Consider the following 21590-nt stretch of genomic DNA (forward strand, 5'->3'; position numbering starts at 1 on the left):
GGTCACATGGCAGTTCCATTTTTAGTTTTTTGAGGAGCCTCCATATGGTTCTCCATAGTGGTTGCACTAATTTATGTTTCTATCAATAGAAAAAAATGAGGGAGCCAGCATTGTTATTGCCTTTTTGATGAAAGCTATTTGAACTGGGATGACAGGATATCTTACTGTAGTTTTGATTTGCATTTATTTGATGATTAATGATGTTGAGCATTTTTCATACACCTGTTGGCTATTTGTACATCTTTTGAAAGATGTCTATTCAGATCCTTTCCCTATTTTTTAATCAAATTATTTGATTTTTTCCTATCGAGTTGTTGGAGCTCTTTATGTTATTAATCCCTTGTCAGATAGGTAGCTTGCAAATATTTTTTCCCCCATTCTGTAGTTTGTTCACTTTGTCGAGTGTTTGCTATGCAGAAGCTTTTTAGCTTGATGTGATGCCTATTTGTCCATTTTTGCTTTGAGTACCTGTATTTAAGGGTATTGCTTAAGACGTCTTTGCCCAGACCATTGTCTTGAAGCGTTTCTCTTGGAGGGAAAAATTTTCTTTTAGTAGTTTCATACTTTCAGTATTTAAATCTTTAATTCATTTTGATTTGATTTTTGTATGTGGCGAGAGATAGGGTCTACTTTGATTCTGCTTATGTACAGATATGTATTTTTAAGTGCCTGCTGTCTAGAAGGCATTTAAATTATTACTTGCTTACAGAATTCTGGCGAACAGAAGGGACACTAAAACTTCCCTGTCTCCGGATCTCTGCCCTAGTCAGACACAGTTGGGTACCTGGGATTACCCGCTACTTTACTCGCAGCGGGTGGAGCCAGGGACCAGCGGGGCCCAGCCCGCCAATAGGGCGCGGGGGCGGGGCGAGCGGAAGTGCTCGCGCGCCACTGTCAGCTGCGCCGGAAGTTCCTGGCTCGGCCTGGCGGTAACCTTGGGATCCTCGCTGCCGCGGGGGTGGGCTTTGCGAGTCCTAGCCGCAGCTAAAGTAAGCTCGTTAGTTGTCAGGAACTGCGGGGCTTGCGGAGAAGGACGCTGAGGGCTACGTGGAGCACGCCCCCGGGCGCGGAGCCCCCCAGCCGACATGTCTCTAGTGGCGGAAGCTTTCGTCTCCCAGATAGCAGGTAGAGCGCGTGGCCACTGGCTGTTGACTGGTGCGGGGTCTCGCCGGGCAGCTGGGAGCATCGTGGCGTCTAGGGCTGGAGATTTTCGTCAGCCTTGCGTGGTTAGATGCTGAACCCACGCTGGAGGCGGGCACAGAATGCCATTCTCATTTTACGGATGGGAAAACTGAGGAGACCCTTGGCCAAGGTCATCCCGCGGGAGAGAGTCCTGTCTGCTTCCCCTGGGCGGTGCTTGGTCTAGCTCCCTCGTGGGAGGGATTTGGGAGGTGTGAGAAGCCGTGAGTTGGGATGGAGGTGGGGGGCGTGGCCACATGGACCAGGCATTTGAAGGCTTCAGTCTAAGAGTGGGGCAGTCTCTTGGTCGTGGTACTTCTAGTTTAAGGTGACTGTCACTAACGACTTGCTACCTGTTGTTATTGAGGGACCAGCAGAGTTCTTGTTTCCTTTCCAAGTGACACAATACTGCCATTTGCAAACTCTCAAGGATTCATTGAAGTATTTTAAAAGGTACATGTACTTTAAAAAAATATCTTTGATTTTATGGATTGAACAGGGCTGTTGTAAATAGATTTATAATTTCACTTATTGAGGTTCTTACTAAATATTGTTGAGAAGATGAAACTATGCATAGGTATTTACAGCTGTAGGTTAACGGAGTTAAATCATAACTCCCTAGCAGTGTTTTCAACTTGAGTCCAGAAATAAGACAGCCACCCGGATAAATAGGTACATTTGAAATAAGAAGATAATATTTTGGAAATGAGACGTCTAGAGAAGTATAGAATGTATTATAAAATTGGCCAGAATGTTTTTCACTGAGTTGTATTTGTGTGAACGTATGTTTCGTTTTTCCTTTTCCACTTAAATACATTGCTTTCAAGGAACGACAGAAGCTGCCACAAGATTCCAAGTTTTGTGAAAGCTGGGATCCTACTTGTGTTATTTCCCATTGTATCTTGAGCCCCTGTCAGTTGATGTTCAATAAATATTTGTCACCTGAATCTTGAGATTTCAAACATTGAACATTTCTGTTTTTACCATTTATGTTGAAAACGAAATCAATCTTGGATAGTTAGATATTTAATTTAGATTACTACTCTGTTAAAAAATAATTTTACAGTATATGCTGATATTGGTATATTGTATGCATATGTCCTAATGTGTGATATCTTTTAAAGAGAAAATGATGAATGTCCTTTAATCAACTTTTGATAAGTTCGGAATATTGCCTCAGTTAATGAAGTTTAAGAATTTCTAGGCATTTTATCTCTGTTGTCTTAGCTATTTGTAGTGATGTGTTACTCTAGGACAAAGCATTTAAAGACGGTTAATTGATTAAATGGTGCTTCCACATCTGAATACCACATGAATAAATTCTATGTGGGTTAAAGATCTAAATGTAAAATAACAAAAACCAAATTGTAATAAAATAATTAGGAGAAAATATATGAAATCATTTTAGTAATCTTGGATAGCAGACGAGGCCTAAGCAAGAAATAGAATTCATAATCTGTAAGAGAAAAAATTGGCAGATTTGAGTGTAGAAAAAATTTAGAAGCTTTGTATGATAAAAGGCACCATAAGTAAATTTCTACAAATTAAAAAAAAAAAGAAAACTCAACAGAATCAAGGGCAAAGGATCTGAACAGGCACTTCACAAAAGAGTAAATGCAAGTGGACAGTGACAGGTGACAAGATGCTTTCCATCACTACCAATGTAGCGTACTTGTCCCACTTCAATGATTAAAAATGATATAATATTAATCTGAAAATTTTAGAACAAACAAAAAAAAGTGATAATTTCTAGTCCTAACAAAGACATGGAAAAAACAGTTACCCTCAAACTATTGGTGGATCTGTAAGTTATGTTACTTTTCAGGAACTTGATATAGCAATATTTATTAAAATGCCACCCTTTGACCCAGAAACTCTCTGGGGATTTTTCTGATAGATACATCAGGACCAGTACTTAAAGAAATATTCAGTGCTATTAATCGTAACATTATTTGTAGCAGCAAAAAACTAGAAATGTCGTAAATGTATATCAAATTATGAGACAGCAATCCAGCAATCCCACTTTTGGGTGTGTATACAAAGGAATTGTAAGTCAGTATGTTGAAGAGATATCTGCCCTTCTTCTTTTTTTTTTTTTTTATTTTTTTGTAGAGACAGAGTCTCACTGTACCGCCCTCAGTAGAGTGCCGTGGCGTCACACGGCTCACAGCAACCTCTAGCTCATGGGCTTACGCAATTCTCTTGCCTCAGCCTCCCAAGCAGCTAGGACTACAGGCGCCCGCCACAACGCCCAGCTATTTTCTGTTGCAGTTTAGCCGGGGCTGTGTTTGAACCCGCCACCCTGGGCATATGGGGCCGGCGCCCTACTCACTGAGCCATAGGCGCTGCCCCATTGTAACACTATTCACAATAATCAAGATATGGAAACAACTTAAGTGTCCAATGACAGGTGAATGGATAAGGAAAATGTGGTATATATACACAATGAAACAATATATACACTTAAGGAGAAAATTTTGTTGTTCAACATGGATAGACCTGGAGGATGTTATGCTAAGTGAAATAAGCAAGGCACAGAAAGACAAATACCATGTGATTTCACTTACAGTATTTGAAATCTAAGAAAGTTTATCTTATAGAAATAGTAGAAAGGTGGTGACCCGAAGCTGCTGGGGGTCTATGAGGAAGAAGAGAAGGATGGTGAAAGGGGGAGACAAAGGGAACAAAATTTCATTTAGACTGGAGGAATAAGTTTTAGTGATCTCTTGCACTGCATGGTGACCAGAGTATTGTAGAAATTGCTAAATGAGTAGATTTTTGTTTATTTATTTATTTATTTGTTTTTTTGAGACAGAGTCTCACTTGGTCTCCTTCAGTAGAGTGCTATGGTATCTTAGTTCACAGCCTCCTCAAACTCTTGGGTTCAAGTGATCCACTTGCCTCAGCCTCCCAAGTAGCTGGGACTACAAGCGCCTGTCACAGAGCCTGGCTGTTTTTTACAGACGGGGGTCTGGCTCTGGCTCCGGCTAGTCTTGAACCTTGATTGACTTGAACTCAGGCAGTTCACCTCCTCGGCTTTCCAAGTGCTGGGATTATAGGCATGAACCACTGCGCCCAGCCTAAGGAGTAGATTTTTAATATTCTCACCATAAAAAAATGATGCTATGTTAATTAGCTCGATTTAACCTTTCTACAGTGTAAACATAGATCAAAACATTGCATTATTCCTATAGACACAATTATTATTTGTTAAAGAAAAAAATTTGTCAGAATGGTTATGCTCACATTTTTATAGATACTAAAAATGAAGAGGTGTACCTGTTAGATACAGTGACTTGAAAGCTATGATTATATTAAGTAAAAGGAAGTTACAAAATAATATATATCTTACATGAACTCATTAAATAAATGAGTATATATACAAAGAAAAACTTTTGGAAGAAGATTCAAAATTTCAACTAGTAATTTCAGGAAAGGAGAGATAGGGTTTTGGTGGAGAGTAGAAGAACTGTATTTCTGAATTGTTAGAATTATTGTAGTGAGCCAATTTTATTTTTGTGATTTAAACAGTTGTAATTTAAAAAATTTAAAAGATTGTATTTTGTCAAGAAGCAAAAAAGGGAGACTATCATGATCTGTTTCGTGTTACTATAACAGAATACCACAGACTAGATAATTTATAAAGAAAATAAATGTATTTCTCACAGTTCCAGAGGGAGTCCAGTTCCAAGGTGCCAGCATCCAGAGGGCCTTTGTGTACTGCATTAACCCAGAAGCCAGAAGGGTGCACTAGCCAGGGTGAGATACAGAGACATGGAGGGCCAAACTTGTTTTTTTACTTACCCTACTTTTGAGATAACAACTGTAATCTATTCACAAGGGTGGAGCCCTTCTGGCCTCTTAACAGTTCCACCTTCTGATACTGGCACAATGGCAATTAAATTTGGAGGGGGCATTAAAACCATGGCAGGAGCATCTGAAACCCTGTGTTTGACTTGTCTGTGACTATATATGACTCAAACAACTTTTCGTAATACAGTATTGTGTTTCTGGTAGCACTGTGATTTTCTTGGATGAGGTCAACCTCAAGAGGTTAGAAAGATATCTAAATAGTTCTTTTAAAACTTAATAAGTGATTTAGTGCCTGTGGCTCTGTGAGTAGGGTGCCAGCCACATACACTGGGGCTGGTGGGTTCGAGTCTGATCCATACGGGCTAAACAGTGATGACAACTGCAACCAAAAAATAGCCGGGTGCTATGGCGCCCGCCTGCAGTTCCAGTTACCTGGGAGGCTGAGGCAAGAGAATCACTTAAGCTCAAGAGTTGGAGGTTGCTGTGAGTTGTGATGCTTGGCACTCTACTGAGGGCGACATAGTAAGACTCTGTCTCAAAAAAAAAAAAAAAAAAGAACTTAATAAGTAATTGTGAATGTGTTTTTGTAATTGACAGCTCTAATTTTTAGTATATTTAGTATTTCGCTTATTATCCTTCCTGTGGACATGTGCTAACACAAATGGAAACATTTGGAAACATTTAAGATATCTGGCATCTGTCTATCTATTTAGCACTTTTGAAGTGCTTTCTTTTAGAGTCTTATTTATAAGGACCTCTTTTTGAAAGCCTTCTCTGATTTTCTCAGTTTAGGTCAGTGGTTCTCAACCTTCCTAATACCATGGCCCTTTAATACAGTTCCTGTGGGTCGCGACACAGGAACTGTATTAAAGGGCCACAGTTGAGAACCGCTGGTTTAGGTGAGTCACTTTTCTCTCTTTACTACCAAGTATTCCCCACTAAGTTTTCTCAGTTCCTACTCTTTTTGTTAGTTTGTTTTATTTTGAGACAGAGACTCACTTTTTCTCTCTGGGTAGAGTACAGTGTCACCATCACAGTTCCTTGCAACCCCAGACTCCTGGGCTCAAGTAGTCCTTCTGCCTCAGCCTCCTGAGTAGCTGGGAATATAGTCATGTACCACCATGCCTGACTATTTTCTTTCTTTTTTGGTAAGCTTTCACTTTTGCTCAGAATTGGTCTCGAACTCCTGACCTCAAGTGATCCTCCTACCTGGGCCTTCCTCAGTGCTAGGATTATAGGCATGAGCTACTAAACCCAGCCCAGTTCTTACTCCTTAGTGTGACTTATTCTGTTCATCTCTACTACTGTTACCTTAGTTCAAGGCTTGTCCATATTGGTTGGATTACTGTAATGGTTTCTGAATTGGTTTTAGAGTCTCTACACTGCGAGCCTTAGTGGTTTTCTTTGGTTGCTTTTATTTTCCTAAATGTTGATGTGACTTCTCTTGTTTTAAAAGTTTCACTGGTTTCCCATTGTAAGTAGGAGGTATAGAAAATCCTCCTTAATTTTGTCTCACTCTCTGTAGACTTATTCCTTATCATTCCTTGCCTTGAACTGTAGTAAAGTATTTCTAGTGTCTGTCCTTGGTACATTTGCCTTCTGCCTGAAATTGCTACTTGGGTGGTCACCAAGTGCTTTAAGACTCTGGTCACCATTTTAACCATTTATTTATTTATTTTGAGACCATCTCACTCTATCGCCCAGGCTTGAGTGCTGTGGTGTCAGCCTAACTCACAGCAGCCTCAAACTCCTGGGTTCAGTGATCCTTAGTGGACCATGCCTGGCCCATTTCAACCATTTAAAGTAAGTCTACCTGACATATTTTCCTGTCAAATGAGAAAAGTTTATTGTGGTTTTTCCTAATAATATTAATAATTATATATGGCCATTATAGGAAATGAAAACAGTCCAGAAGGGCCGGGCAGAAGGGTGGCTCACGCCTGTAATGCCAGCACTCCGGGAGGCTGAGGTGGCGGATTGCTTGAGCTCAGGAGTTTGAGACCAGCCTAAGCAAGAACAAGACCCCATCTTTAAAAAATAGCCGGGCATTGTGGTGGGCACCTGTAGTCCCAGCTAATTGTGAGGCTGAATCTTTTGAGCCCAAGAGTTTGGTGTTGCTGTGAGCTATGATGCCATGGCACTCAACCCCAGGGCAAATGAGTGAGACTCTGTCTGCAAAAAAAAAAAAAAAAGAAAGAAAAAGGAAACAATCCAACGAAGTGTAAAGTAAAAATCACCAGAAATCACACCACCCAGAGTAAGGCTTTAAAGTCCCATCCTCATCATTAAAACTTTGGTAAACAAAGCTCTTTTTCTCTGAATTAAAAAAATTAACATATGTAGTATGCAGGCTTTCTTTGTAACCTATTGTCATATAATACATTGGTATCTTTTTTCATGTCTGTGAATGTAATTATACATCATTTTTAAACGGTTATATATAGTGTTTCATTATAATGAAGAAGCCATAATTTCCTTATGTAGTCTTACTCTGATTGGTATTTAGGGAGTTGTATCTATCAGTCAGTTCAACTACAGAAGCAGAAGCAAAAGCCTTTCTCTCTCTCACACACTATGTGCACATGTGTACGCACACATAGAGAACTGGATTATGCTATTTGTGGGGGGCTGGCTAAGCAAATACAAAGTACATATGCAGGCAGGCAGGAGCGTGAGACTCAGGACAAAGTAAAAACCACAGGACCTGGGGCTGCTTGTAATGTCCGATCTCATAGAGGACTTACTGACACTTTCTTTTAAAGAATTTTCAACTGATAAAATCAGGCCACTCAGGATAATCTCCCTTTTGATTAATGTAAAGTTAAACAAGTAGGGACTTTAATTATATCAGTACAATCCCTTCACAGCCGTACCTAGATTAATGTTAGAATACTTGGGAGAAGGTGTTTGTATGCTACAAAATGGCTATTGCCTCTCTTCTGTCTTCCTGGCACCTGCCTGAAAATATACTGTGTAGCCCTCTACTATGTAGAGACAGAGTATTATAGAATGGGAGTTTGGGCAAGTGTTGTTCAGTCTAGCCAAGTTGATGTGTCCCCAAAGCCAGCACAGGTATATCTGATTTCTGTCTGTTGTACACCATGTATACATATTTGTGTGTCTTTCCAGTAATTTCTTGAGGTAAATGTTTTAAAGTGGAAGAGGATTTTGAATTGTCAGTTTAACTCAGCAACATGGAAAGGAGTGATAAATTATTCTTTTGAATGAATACCTTGGATAGATGATGATATGTTGAATTTAGAATTTTAAAAAGTGGATTAAATAGGGTGGTGCCTGTGGCTCAAAGGGGTAGGATGCCGGCCCCATATATTGGAGGTGGTAGGTTCAAACCTGGCCTGGCCAAAAAGTGGGAAAAAAAAAAAAAGTGGATTAAATAGTCCTGGGTAAGAATTTTAAAAGGAGGGTAAAAATAGTCCTGGGTATTGAATTGTTTTCAAAATCTTGGGCTCAAGCAATCCTCTTGCCACAGCCACCTGAGTAGCTGGGACTATAGGCGCCTAGCTAGTTTTTTCTATTTTTCTTTTTTTTTTCTCTCTCTTTTTTTTTTTTTTTTTATTGTTGGGGATTCATTGAGGGTACAATAAGCCAGTTACACTGATTGCAATTGTTAGGTAAAGTCCCTCTTGCAATCATGTCTTGCCCCCATAAAGTGTGACACACACTAAGGCCCCACCCTCCTCCCTCCATCCCTCTTTCTGCTTCCCCCCCCATAACCGTAATTGTCATTAATTGTCCTCGTATCAAGATTGAGTACATAGGATTCATGCTTCTCCATTTTTGTGATGCTTTACTAAGAATAATGTCTTCCACTTCCATCCAGGTTAATATGAAGGATGTAAAGTCTCCATTTTTTTTAATGGCTGAATAGTATTCCATGGTATACATATACCACAGCTTGTTAATCCATTCCTGGGTTGGTGGGCATTTAGGCTGTTTCCACATTTTGGCGATTGTAAATTGAGCTGCAATAAACAGTCTAGTACAAGTGTCCTTATGATAAAAGGATTTTTTTCCTTCTGGGTAGATGCCCAGTAATGGGATTGCAGGATCGAATGGGAGGTCTAGGTTGAGTGCTTTGAGGTTTCTCCATACTTCCTTCCAGAAAGGTTGTACTAGTTTGCAGTCCCACCAGCAGTGTAAAAGTGTTCCCTTCTCTCCACATCCACGCCAGCATCTGCAGTTTTGAGATTTTGTGATATGGGCCATTCTCACTGGGGTTAGATGTTATTACTTTTATTGCCCAAGAACCTTTTACCTTCTAGTAAGTGGTCCTTTGAGAATGTTAGCTTCAACATCTGTTGACCCATTCTGGGACAGCAGAAAAAGCCCAAAGTATTCTTAATATTTATTTACTCTTATACCGTCTTTTCTGAATTACTACTTCACCAATGTCTTGCTATATTTTAAGTACATGGCTAATTTCATCACATTGTAATTTGTTAATCTTTTGAAATAAGGACAATATCTGTTCTGTTCTTTATTTAGAAGCTCAGTAAACCACTATGTAAAGGATAAAAAAAAATAGACTATTCCATTGATCTCATTATGGGCATTTGGGTGTTAATTATTTAAATTTATTAATAACTTCATTATAGCAGTGGGATTAATTTATAGCATGAACTAGGAAAGTAGTTTTGCTGAGTTACATGGAATCCATATGTAGGCATCTTTAAGTGTGATCAAAACAGGCATGTTTTAAAAAATTTGTTTTTATGTCAGTAATAGTGTTTTCCATTCCATTTCTTCTCACATGAGTAGTATTCTAAAGGGTATCAGAATTAATAGTATTCAGAAGGGTTTTAAAGGCTGAAAGAAGTGGAAAATATAGGTTAAAAAAGGTTTTTGTAAAATAGAAGTGATGCTGTTGCTCAGAATGAATGGCAGCAAAGACTTTTACATCTGCATATCAGAATGTTTAATAATGATAATTGCAACAGATAACTGAAGAAAATACAATGCATTAAACTGAAAATTAAAATATTAGTTATTTGTACTCAGTATTCTGAGGATTCTTCAGTGTTAAGGAAGGTACTGAGGAATTATTGAAAAGTTTATGAACTGGCCATCATATTTCAGAGAATTATTATTTTATTTCAGATTAATATGAAGGTCCAGTTGATTAGGTTACATTGTTTGCCAGAGAATTATTTTTCATTCATATTAGTTATATAAACAGTTTTATGTAGTGGTGCTTATCATCTTGGTAAGTGTGAAGTTGACATTGAAGAGGCAGATAGGGAAGCAAACAAAGACAAAATAGGTTATTCTTCAGATTAGAGGCAAAATGTAGTTTATTGACAGCAGTGTGTCCCATAATTTTATCATAGTGTTTTCATGAATAGGTTGGAAACTGAATTCTTAGAAGCACTGTTTTGTTGACCTTTGAAAACTTTGATATAATGTTAAGATTCTATGCAGGCCTTGTTTTCTGATCTTGAAATCGGTCATAGTTTTTCTTAAATGCTTTATTAACATTTCATATGCCCAAATTACATGATTTTTGTTTCTAACTTAAAAGACTTTGCTTATAGGTGCTTCATAGAATTTGTCAGTCTTATTTCTGTGAAGATTTTTGAGTTATTCATGTTAGCTCAAGCTTTCCACATTTGAAAATTGAAAGAAACATCATCAAACTTCTTAATAGTTTTCAAACAGTTTTGAAATTTCTTGGTAAGTATTTATCAGATGGACTGAATACCTCAAATAGAGATGAGATAGTGAAAACTCAGGCTTCTCATATTTTGTTCAAAGAGAATTTATAATATTCAGCAAATCTAGCTATAGACATTTATATGTAGAAGAGAAGTATTTGTCTTGCCAGTAAGAGAAATGCATGCTTTAATTTTTTATTGCTTTGTAAATGATCCTTTCGTCTACTCTTGAACACTTTTCTTATTTTTGTACACTCTATAAATGAATCATGGTTTAGAACTTTTTTACATCAGTAATAAAAATGAAATTTGATTGGTTTGTAAAAAGAAGGTTCTTTTCATAAAAACAATCATTTTGTCATGACAGTTCTCATTAACTGTAACTGTGTTAGCAAAATAGAAACCATAAAATGCGTTTCATTGTGCTTATACACTTAGCTGTGTTTTTGTGCTGATTATATAGTTTTATGTCTAAGAATTTCTATAAGCCAAATAAGTTTCTTTATAATTTAAACTGCCAGAAAGACTTTTGATGTGTATATTTATCCCAGCAAATACAGTGTCTTTATTATAATGGCGTTTCCCTCCACGGAGTTATATATTATAATCTGGTCATCCTAGACCATTAAGTACAACTGTATACAAATAAATGTATCATTTTTTTAACACTTAAGAGGCCAATATTACTCCAGTGTTTATTTTTGTAAAGTTATATTGGCAGCTGATTATTTAAAGAGTTAGCCTTTTGTTGACCTCCATTTCTTTTGATTGTTAGACTTTATTATGTTATAGGAAATGTTTTGGTATTGTAAATTATTTGTTCCTAACTTTTTCATTTTATAAATTTAAAAAAGGTCATGTCTAAAGAAATAATGAGAAATAAAATTTGCTGTTTACTTTTTCATGAGACATTATCACTTTTATTTTTATTATTACTGTTCATCAATTTAAGATTCTAATTTGGCTAGCAAATAAGAACTAGTTACTTAAAGTTAACTGCTTAAGTGGTGATTGATATTTGTTCTTCATTTGACATTGTGAATTATTCTTGATGTATTTTCTCCCCAAATGGATTTCTTCTTTTTGCCATGTAGTTGTACTGATTTTCTCATACTATAATTTGGTGACTATTTCGAGAATGTAAAATAATTTTAAAATAAATATTTAGAAAGGGAAATGTGTTTGAGAAATCATAATACAGATTAAAGACAGGGTATGATTTCATTATTTACTGTTATGGATTATCTTTGCATCATAAGTAAATGATTATACTGGTTTGCCTTTTACAAACAGGCATAATAAGATTTGAATTTAGTTAGAGTTGTCGTTTTTCTTCTGTATTCTCCTTTTTTTCTCAGTCTCTATAGAATGTAGCAATTGCCATTCAGATCAACGTTTTTTAATCTTTTCCCCTTTTTAAAAGTTTCAGAATATTAGAGGGTATATATGTTTTGTTTACATACTTTGTTTCTGTATAGAGTCAGTCAAAGTTATACATGTAAGCATGCCCTTCACCCAGATAGTGTGCATTGTACCCTGGTGTGAATTCACTCATCGCCCCCAGCTTGATTTTCGCTGAGATTTCCTTCCATATGTGCACTTAAGTGTTGATCGATTAATTCCGATTTGGTATTGAATACATGGCGTTTGTTTCTCCATTGTGTGATGTTTCACTTAGAAGAATGGTTTCCAGTTCCATCCAGGTTGCCATAAAGATGCTAAGTTGCTTTTTTTTTTTTTTTCTGACTGAGTAGCACTCCGTAGTATGCATATACCACATTTTATTACTCCATTCATGTATTGTTGGGCACTTGGGTTGTTTCCATGTCTTTGAGATTGTGGGTTGTGCTGGAATAACATTCAAGGGCAAATATCCTTTTTATAAAATTATCTTTTTTCCTTTGGGTATATATCCAGCAATGTGCTTGCTGGACAAGTGGTAGGTCTATTTCAGTTCTGTGAGGTAGGTATCTTCATACAATTTTCCATAGAAGTTGCACTGGTTTGCAGTCCCACCAACAGTGTATAAGAGTTCCTTTTTCTCTCTGTATCCATGCCAGCATCTGTTGTTTTGGGACTTTTTAATACAAATCAGTCTCATTGGAGTTAAGTGATATCTTATTGTGGTTTTGATTGGCATTCCCTAATGATTAGAGATGTTGGACATTTTTTCATGAGTTTGTTGGCCATTACTTTATCTTTGTTTGAAAAGTTTCTGTTCTTGTTTTTTGCCTACTCTTTAATGGGGCAGTTTGGTTGTTTCTTGCTGATTTGCTTAAGTTCTTTGTAGATTCTAGTTATTAGTCCTGTATCAGATGTATGGCGTGCAAATATGTTTTTCCATTTTGTGGGTTGTCTATTTACTCTAGATCACACTGCTAGACTTTCCCATACAGATTAGTTTTTAGTGATGAATGTAAGCCATCATTGTCAACAGAGTACCAAATTCTGGGGACAAGAGGCTGGGGAGTTATGGTGATATTGGTAAGCAAGTTGAAGATAGAGTAAGATATCAGGAAGATAAAATTTCAGGATAATGGGTTAATGAAATGAAACTGACTAGAGAGAAAATGGTAATTGCAATAGCTATTTCTAAAGCAGTAAAGTAGAATTTGTGAATATAATATGGTCAGGAGTCAGTTTGATAACTGATTTGAATGAATAGGAAGTTCTATGAAGTATCAGATGAATCAACATTTAATTTTATCTTTAATGATAAATATATAATAAATAGTAAGTTTTACAACTCTGGATTTAGTTGCAGTTGCAGTGGAACTAACCACCCCATATTTAGGAGTGTTTAACAGCCATTTTATCATGTTCCTAGGTCCTCTGGGTCAGGAATTCAGACAGGGCATACGAGAGTTTGTCTCTGTCTCACCATGTCTGGGGTCTTCAGCTGCTAAGGCTCAAAGACTGACAGTAATCCAGCAGTTAAGGGCTGGAAACATCTGGAAGCATCTTACATACATGTCGGACAATTGATTCTGGCAAAGACCTCAGCTAGGGTTGTCCTTTGGAATGCTTACATTTGGCTTCTCATGTGACTTGGTTTTCTCAGAGTCTGCTAGCTTGAAGGTAGTCAGACTTTTTTTGCATGGTGACTCAGTTCTCCAAAAGTAAGTGTCCAAACTGACAAGGTAGAAAGAAGGTCAGACCTTTTGTGACCTAGCCTTGGAAATCATGCAACATCGCTTCCATCATGTTCTATTGGTCACAACAGATTTGTAAGCCTGCTGGATTCAAGGGAATTAGATTAGATTTCATGTCTTGATGAAGAAGTATGGTTCTAGAAGAGTTTGTGAGACAGGAGGAGGTATTGTGGCTATCTTTGAGAAATGTGAACTGCCACAGTTCCCAAGATAGTAATATTACTGGTACAGAGGGCTTTGCTAACTTGTTTTAATTACAACTGGCTACTGAGTAGGCCAATTTATGACTGAATAGAGGTTCTAAAACAGCATGGGAGTGGATAGGAGGTGGGGTGGGTAGAGTGGTGTGGAATGGTGATATTGTATTTTACAATTAATTATCTCACTCTGTCACCCTGGGTAGAGTGCCATGGTATCATAGCTAACAGCTACCTCAAGCTCTAGGCTGCAAGAGATCCTACTGCCTCAGCCTCCTGAGTACTTGGGACTACAGGCACTTGCTATGATGCCTGGCTAGTTTTTCTCTTTTTTTAAATTTTTTTTTTTTTATTATTTTAATTATTATTATTATTATTTTTTTGGAAGACAGAGTCTCACTTTGTCACCCTTGGTAGAGTACCATGGTGTCACAGCAACTTCTAGTTCTTGGGCTTAGGCGATCCTCTTGCCTCAGCCTCCCGAGTAGCTGGGATTACAGGTGCCTGCCACAACGCCCGGCTATTTTTTTGTTGCAGTTTGGCCGGAGCTGGGTTGGAACCCACCACCCTCGGTATATGGGGCCGGCGCCCTACTCACTGAGCCACAGGTGCTGCCCAGCTTTTCTAGAAATGGCGTCTCACTTTTGCTCATGCTGATCTTAAACTCCTGAACTCAAGCAATCTACCTGCCTCAGCCTCCCAGGGTATTGGGATTACAGGCGTGAGCCACCATGCCCAACCCTGCTTGTATTTTCTGAAGAATATATGTATTTGTTGAGTACCTTCTGATTTGTGCTAGGTGCTCTGCCATGCTGGGGTTACAAAAACGAGTAATATAGTTCTTTTGTGGAACTTAAAATCTTATGCTGAATATATCCATTGAAATAGGTAATTTCAATATAAAGGTATATCCTATGACAGAAATCTGCACAGAGACAGCTAGTTCTGGAAGCCTTTGCTAAATATTTTACCTACCTTTCTTCAAACTGAATTAAAGGTGTTATGTTTTCAGTAAACATCTAAAGTGCTTTCCCTGCCCTTCACCTTCTTTCTGGCATACAGTCTGATTATTCTTTTGATCAATTGAATTTCATCTTGTGAATTCTTTCCTTTATTTCCTGGAAAGATTTAGTTGTTTCTTCAAAAGTATTCCTATAGGGCTTTATACACATTTCTGGTTTAATGTGTATGTTATAACTTATTGATTAATAGGGCATTTAACATAATTTTATCTAATTTTATTCTTGTAACAACCTTATAAGAGAGTTAATGTTTTCCTCTTTTACAGTGAGGTGATTGAGGTATGAAAAAGTTGAGCAAGTTGGCTGAGATCACTAAAAGTTATAGAATTGAGAGGGAAACCCAAGCACTACATATGTCTGACTTTAAGACCTATGTTTTTTTCCTATTGATGTAGTCACTTACTGTATTATAAGTAGTTATTTGTAAATAGTTATGTGTATGTCAGCCATCTCCTCTTCTCACTTCTCTTCTTTTCCCTCACCTCCTCAGAAAAATTAGATCCTAGAGAGCAATGACAGTTTTGTATTCATTTTTGTCTTTTTATTATAGTTCCTAGTACATTTAATGACCTGTTTGTTCACTTAAATGATACCTTTAATATTTTTGGGGAGGAATCTTTGAGGATTTTCTACCGTGTTCTCATATTCATGAAGGAATTTTGTAATGGTAAGGGTATGTCATCTTATTTCTTGTTTTTTATTCTTCGAGAATCTTGGCAAAAGAGGTGTAATAATATGTCAGATCCTCTGAAGGGGATCATTTGTTTCTCAGCTAGCTGGGAGGAGCAAAGGAAGAATAGAGAGTTTTTTGGTTACCTAGCTTGATGAGAGATAGTGAGTATATGTAAAGTACTTAGAATAGAAATCACATACTAGATGCTTAATAAAATAGGTTATGTTATTCATAATGAATTATATTTGGTTAAGAGTACTAGGGAGAACTGCTCCTTAGTTTGGAGATATCTGTTTCCACCTCTAAAGTTAGATTTAGAGAACCATTCAACTATTGCACCTTGAAAGATGACATTGTTAACATCTGATAGTTGTGTAGGGCTGTTTTCTTACCTCTTGTTTTTTTTTTTTTTTTGCCAGATATTGCGCTTCTGACCAGCTGTTTTTGTATGTTCTGCCATTGATCTCATGTTCATTTATGTTTCTGAGAAAAGGTCAGAATGGCATTGGTGCTTCCTTTTTTGTGAATTTTCTGACTACCATTTTAAAAAAGAATTCAAATTTTGAGTTCTAACTACAAGGTTCTTATCTATTAGTTCATAATAATCATATGTAGTTGACCTGCTTTTTATTGGAAGTTAGTAAAAAATGGTAGATTGTTTTTCGAGATGGGGTCTTCTATGTTGGCTTAAGCTGCCCTTAAACTTCTGGGCTCAAGAGATCCTCCTGCCTCAGCCTCCTGGGACTATGGGAGTGTGCCACTACACCCAGCTATGATGATTGTTTTTATAATGGGGTAGTCTAAATATAACTATTTGAGAACATGGCACATACATATTTACTAAGAAAGAATGAAAGGTTTTTAATTTGGTTTGTATTTATTTTAGCCTGAATTATTGGCTTGTTGATGCTGTGATTTTTTCTTGACCCTTGTTGTTCATTCTGTAGAAGTGTCTTAGTTTTATGAAATTTAACCTTGAGTAACATTTTAAAATTGATTTCCAGTTTCCTGTAGATAGGATCGGATGGCCTATGTTCAAACCTCGTAATTACTAACTTATTTTTATTTTCATATTGATTACATCTAATGGAAAAACTATCATGCAACCACTTTGGTTCCAAAATAAGTCTGGCCTGAGTTCATTAATCTTAAAGGCTTGTTTTTGAACATTGCAACATGCTCCTCAGATATATTTTACAACATGGTTTTAAGTCATGTCTACAAATACTTAAATAGAATAGGATGCTCAATAATTTTGGATAAAATTAATCTATATACATCCTTACTACCACTTTCTCAGAGCCAAATGAATGAAAAAGATAAAAAGAACTCAATCTTACCTCAACTGCCATTGATGTCTCTAGGATAGTCCTTTTTTGTGGTGTTCACAGACCATGTGCATCAGATTTACTGAGAATGCTTGCTGGAAGTGTGATTCTTGATCTCTCATCTGGACAGTCTCCAGATCTCTGAGTTTTTGAAATACACAACTTTATCAAGTTCCTCAGGTAATTCTTGAACACTAAACGTTGAGAACTGCTTTAGTTCCAGTAATTATTACCCAAGAATGTTTATCTGTGAGCTCTGGAAAAGGCTAGCTTCGGTAGTGTGTTCATTGACTGTAGAGCCAGAAGTAATCCATGTTGTAGCATGTGTCAGTATCCGTGTCGTAGCATGTGTCAGTATCTGTGTTGTAGCATGTGTCAGTACTTGGTTCTTGCTTATTGCCAAATAGTATTCCATTGTATGGATGTACCACATTTTGCATGTCCATTCACAATTAATGAACATTTGAGTTGCTTCTGTTTGACTGTTGTGACTAATGGTGTTATGAACATTTGTGTATGTGTCTTTGTGTTGATGTGTTTTCTTTTCTCCTGAGTAATACCTGGGAGTGGAGTTGCTGAATCAAATGGTAATTCTGGGTTTAACGTTTTGAGAAATTGCCTAACTTTGCATTGTCCCACCAACAATTATGAGAATTCTGATTTCTCTACATTCTTTAAACAGATGTTATTGTCTGTCTTCTTGATTATGGTCTTCCTGGTAGGTATTAAGTGGTATCTCATTGTGGTTTTTATTTCATTTCCCTAATGACTAATGATGTTGAGTGTCTTTTTTTGTGCTTGTTGGCCATTTGTATATCTCCTTTGGAGAAATGTCTGTTTATATCCTTTGTCCATTAAAAAGTTGAGTTATATTGTCATTTTTCTAGATAGAAGCTGTATGAGTTTTGAGAATCTTAATTGCTGGTGTTACCATCACCATTATCTGCTTAGATAGAAGTCTAGTTATTGTTTGATCAGAAGGAGATAGATTCTTATTATTCTGTAGTTTTATTTGGGCTTCAACTTTGGTCATGGGGAGCGGGGACATTCTACTCTTCTGCTTCCAACTACCCTGGATAGTAATTCTGCTGCATTATTCATTCATGTGACTCACTTTGAGTTATTTTAATCTTTTGTTTATCAGTTCTAAATATATATAGGTGGTTGGAAATATTGATGAGTGACCTGTGGAATATTATTTGAATTACTTCTGTGGTTCAGTAAATGGCTTTCATTTGGCATTTTGGAGATGATACACTTTGGTGTATAACTTTTTTCTTAGTCCTTGTAGCCCAAACAGAATCAAGCCTTGTTATAGGTATACCAAATAATATTTATTGTCATAATGAAGTAGACTCTGGTATTTGTTAGAGCTTTTAGACATTATAAAGGTAACATAGATAGAAACGGGCCACATAGTCCCTCTAATATATGAGTGCCTTAAGGGAAGTTACTTGATTTTCTTTCTAATCGTATCTTTAGTGCTTAGAATAGTGCATGGCACATTATATACAATGAATATTTATTGAGTAAATGGTAAAACCAATATGTAGAATGTGGCTAAATTTACTTTCTGAAATGAGAAATATGTGTAGTTTAATATACATATTTCCATAGGTTGAGTATCCCTAATCTGAGAATTTGAAATCTGAAATGCTACAAAATCAGAAACCTTTTGAATGCTGACATGGTATTCAAAGGGAATGAATGTTCTTGGAGCATTTTGAATTCTGGATTTTCTGATGAGGGAGGCTGAGCAGGTAAGTATATGATGTAAATATTCCAGAAGCCTCCCTTCTCCCCCCAAATCAAAATTTAAAAATGGTTCCAAGCCTTTCAGATAAAGTGTACTCAGCCTGTGTGCAACAAGCAATAAAGGCTATACAGTGGGCTCTGATGCCAGTCAGTAAGTTTCTTCTCTTTAAGCATTTCTGATAATTTATAGCCAAGAGAATAGTTTTGGCCTGAATCTTGTTCTGGAAGATTCTTCCAGAGTCTGGGAATTCTTTTGTGTCTTATACTTCTCTAGTTTGCCCTAGAATGTTTGCTTTATCCCACAGGGGTCTTATTTTAATCGAAGGTAGCCTTTAATCTTTGTATCTACTTGCGTGTTATATATTCTCTCTTTTTTTGAGACAGAGTCTTACCTTGTCACCCTCAGTAGAGTGCCGTGGTGTCACAGCTCACAGGCAACCTCAAACTCTTGGGCTCAAGTGAATCTCTTGCCTCAGCCTCCCAAGTAGCTGGGAATACAGATGCCCACCACAATGCCTGGCTGTTTGAGAGATGGGGGTCTCTCTCTGGCTCAAACTGGTCACAAATTTTAGCACATTCTTTAAGTAGCCTTACCACAGTGCTGCCTGCCTGTTTTTTTTATTTAGATTTAGAGAAATGTCGTGTGAATTGTGCTTCTCCATTCTCCAACATGAACCACTTTCTGACCTGAACATTGATCTCTTGAGTATTGAGGTGATGGGAGAATGGTTTTAAACTTTTTTTTTGAGACAAAGTCTGACTCTGTTACCCAAGCTAGAGTGCTGTGGCATCAGCCTAGCTCACAGCCTAGCTTCACCCTCCTGGATTCAAGTGATTCTCCTGCCTTGGCCCGCTGAGTAGCTGGGCCTACAGGTGCCGGTCACAACATTCAGCGAATTTTTAGTAGACATCGGGTTGTCTTCTTGCTCAGGCTGGTTGTGAACTCGAGCGCAAGAAGTCCTCCTGCCCCAGCCTCTCAGAGTGCTAGGATTACAGGCATGAGCCACTGCACCTGGCCTCTTAAACTCCTTTTGTGGAATTCCTGTTTACACGTCCTGTATGATATTAAATATTCCCTAGGAAATACTACCTCAGGGGAATTACTGTTTAATCATTTTATGATTATTATTATCCAGCATGTAGTGTTATCTTTGATTTGTACTATACTTTACAGGTTGAATTGCTATTGACTTTAATATATTGTCCTTAAAATTTCAGTTTTGATAAAGTCCCACATCATCATATTTTAAGACTGAATATCTTAAAATTCTATTTAAAATGAAACCTTCATATTATAATTGACTAAAATTGATGGGATTTGAATGTGGTTTCTATGTTGCTATCACTGAGCTAATCAGTATATTATAACAAATATAATTATATATCAATATATTTATAACAAATTAGCAGATTTATTTCCTTCTTTGTGTCTTGCAGTAACTCGTCTGTATTTAAGAGCTGCCAAATGTTCTTGGAGCATTTGGTTATGTTAGTATTTGCAATTTACACCTTTGGCAGGAAGCCATCCAAATTTGGAGATAGACTACACGTGTTTCTTACTCCTTTTATATAACAATGTCTAAATAGTCTTGCTGGGCTGAAGAGATGACATCTATGAGCTTTTGGAATTTAGTTGCCTAAGGATAAACTGAGTTGGACTTCATTAATGCACAAATGATAGGTTTGTGTACAGTTATTATAGCATTAATCAATTTGATGGATTGGAAATACGACACAACTGAAGCAGCATGTAATATTAGTGCCTATTATTCTACAAATTATGTCTTCACCTATATTCATATGCCAGAGGAATCATGTTGTACATTAAGAACGCAGAACTTGAAAAAAACAAAACAAAAAAGAAAGCAACAATAGAAGGCACCTTTTTTCATGGCCCTTCTCTTGTTTCTTTTATATTAGATTGTCAAGAGACGGACTCTGGAATTAGACTTAATTATTAGGTCATAGCACTTTCATACTGTGTAATATTCTGCATTGAATAGAATAAATAGGTGATCTGACACTGGAAAGACTCATCACCTAACCTGAAAGCGTAAAAGCATACTGCAAGTACCATGTAAAATCTGTAAGAGACTTAGGAGTATACGTATGTGAACGAGTGCTAGTCAGCAGTCATTTCACTAACAATCACAATGGATTAGTTTTGTGATTGTTAGTGAAGTGACTGCTAGCCCATAAAAAACTAAAGAGTATTGATTTTATTTTTGGTTCTGTTGGATTGGTTGATAAAGCTTAACAATCAGGTAGCATAAAGACAATTAAAATGAATGAGAAGCAAATATGTGTTTTGGGGGGTTATGAGTATTGGTTTATCATGTGTATTTCTGGTACTATTTATGCATTATTTATTTTACCTTATGGTTTTGAAAAGTTCAAGAATATGTGTCCTCTTTTAAATTTTACTTTGTTCTTCTCAAACACAAGAACAGAAGGAGTTTTTAAAAAATTTAAGAAATATTCATTTAGATAAAAAAATACTCTCCGATACCCACTAAAGACTGAAATGTAGGCCTTTTTTTGCTCCTGGTAAAGAAGACACTAAATGTAAAATAATCAGGGCCTGGGAAAAATTGGGAAGTAAATAAAGGACTAAACTAGACTTTTTTTTTTTTTTTTTTAAAGAGACAGGGTCTTGCTGTGTCACTTGAGCTGGAGTGCAGTGGTGTGATCATAGCTTACTGTAACCCCAAACTACTGAGCTCAAATGATCCTTTTTACTCAGCTTCCCTAATAGTTAGGACTACAGACACACACTGCCTCTCCCAGTTAACTTTTTTC

At 37.0% G+C, this 21590-nt stretch overlaps 1 protein-coding gene across 1 annotated transcript in view; it reads left to right on the forward strand.

Annotated features, from left to right (window-relative positions):
* Window positions 1-908: 908 nt before the first annotated feature.
* Window positions 909-21590, forward strand: part of MTX2 (metaxin 2) — a 77894-nt gene continuing 57212 nt past the window's right edge. The window contains exon 1 of the mRNA XM_053597541.1: window positions 909-1125. Coding sequence (XP_053453516.1) covers window positions 1086-1125 — 40 coding nt within the window. The 5' untranslated portion in view covers window positions 909-1085. The remainder of the gene's footprint in view (window positions 1126-21590) is intronic.

The sequence above is a fragment of the Nycticebus coucang genome, chromosome 7 (genome assembly GCF_027406575.1).
Source record: "Nycticebus coucang isolate mNycCou1 chromosome 7, mNycCou1.pri, whole genome shotgun sequence".
Taxonomy (NCBI): domain Eukaryota; kingdom Metazoa; phylum Chordata; class Mammalia; order Primates; family Lorisidae; genus Nycticebus; species Nycticebus coucang.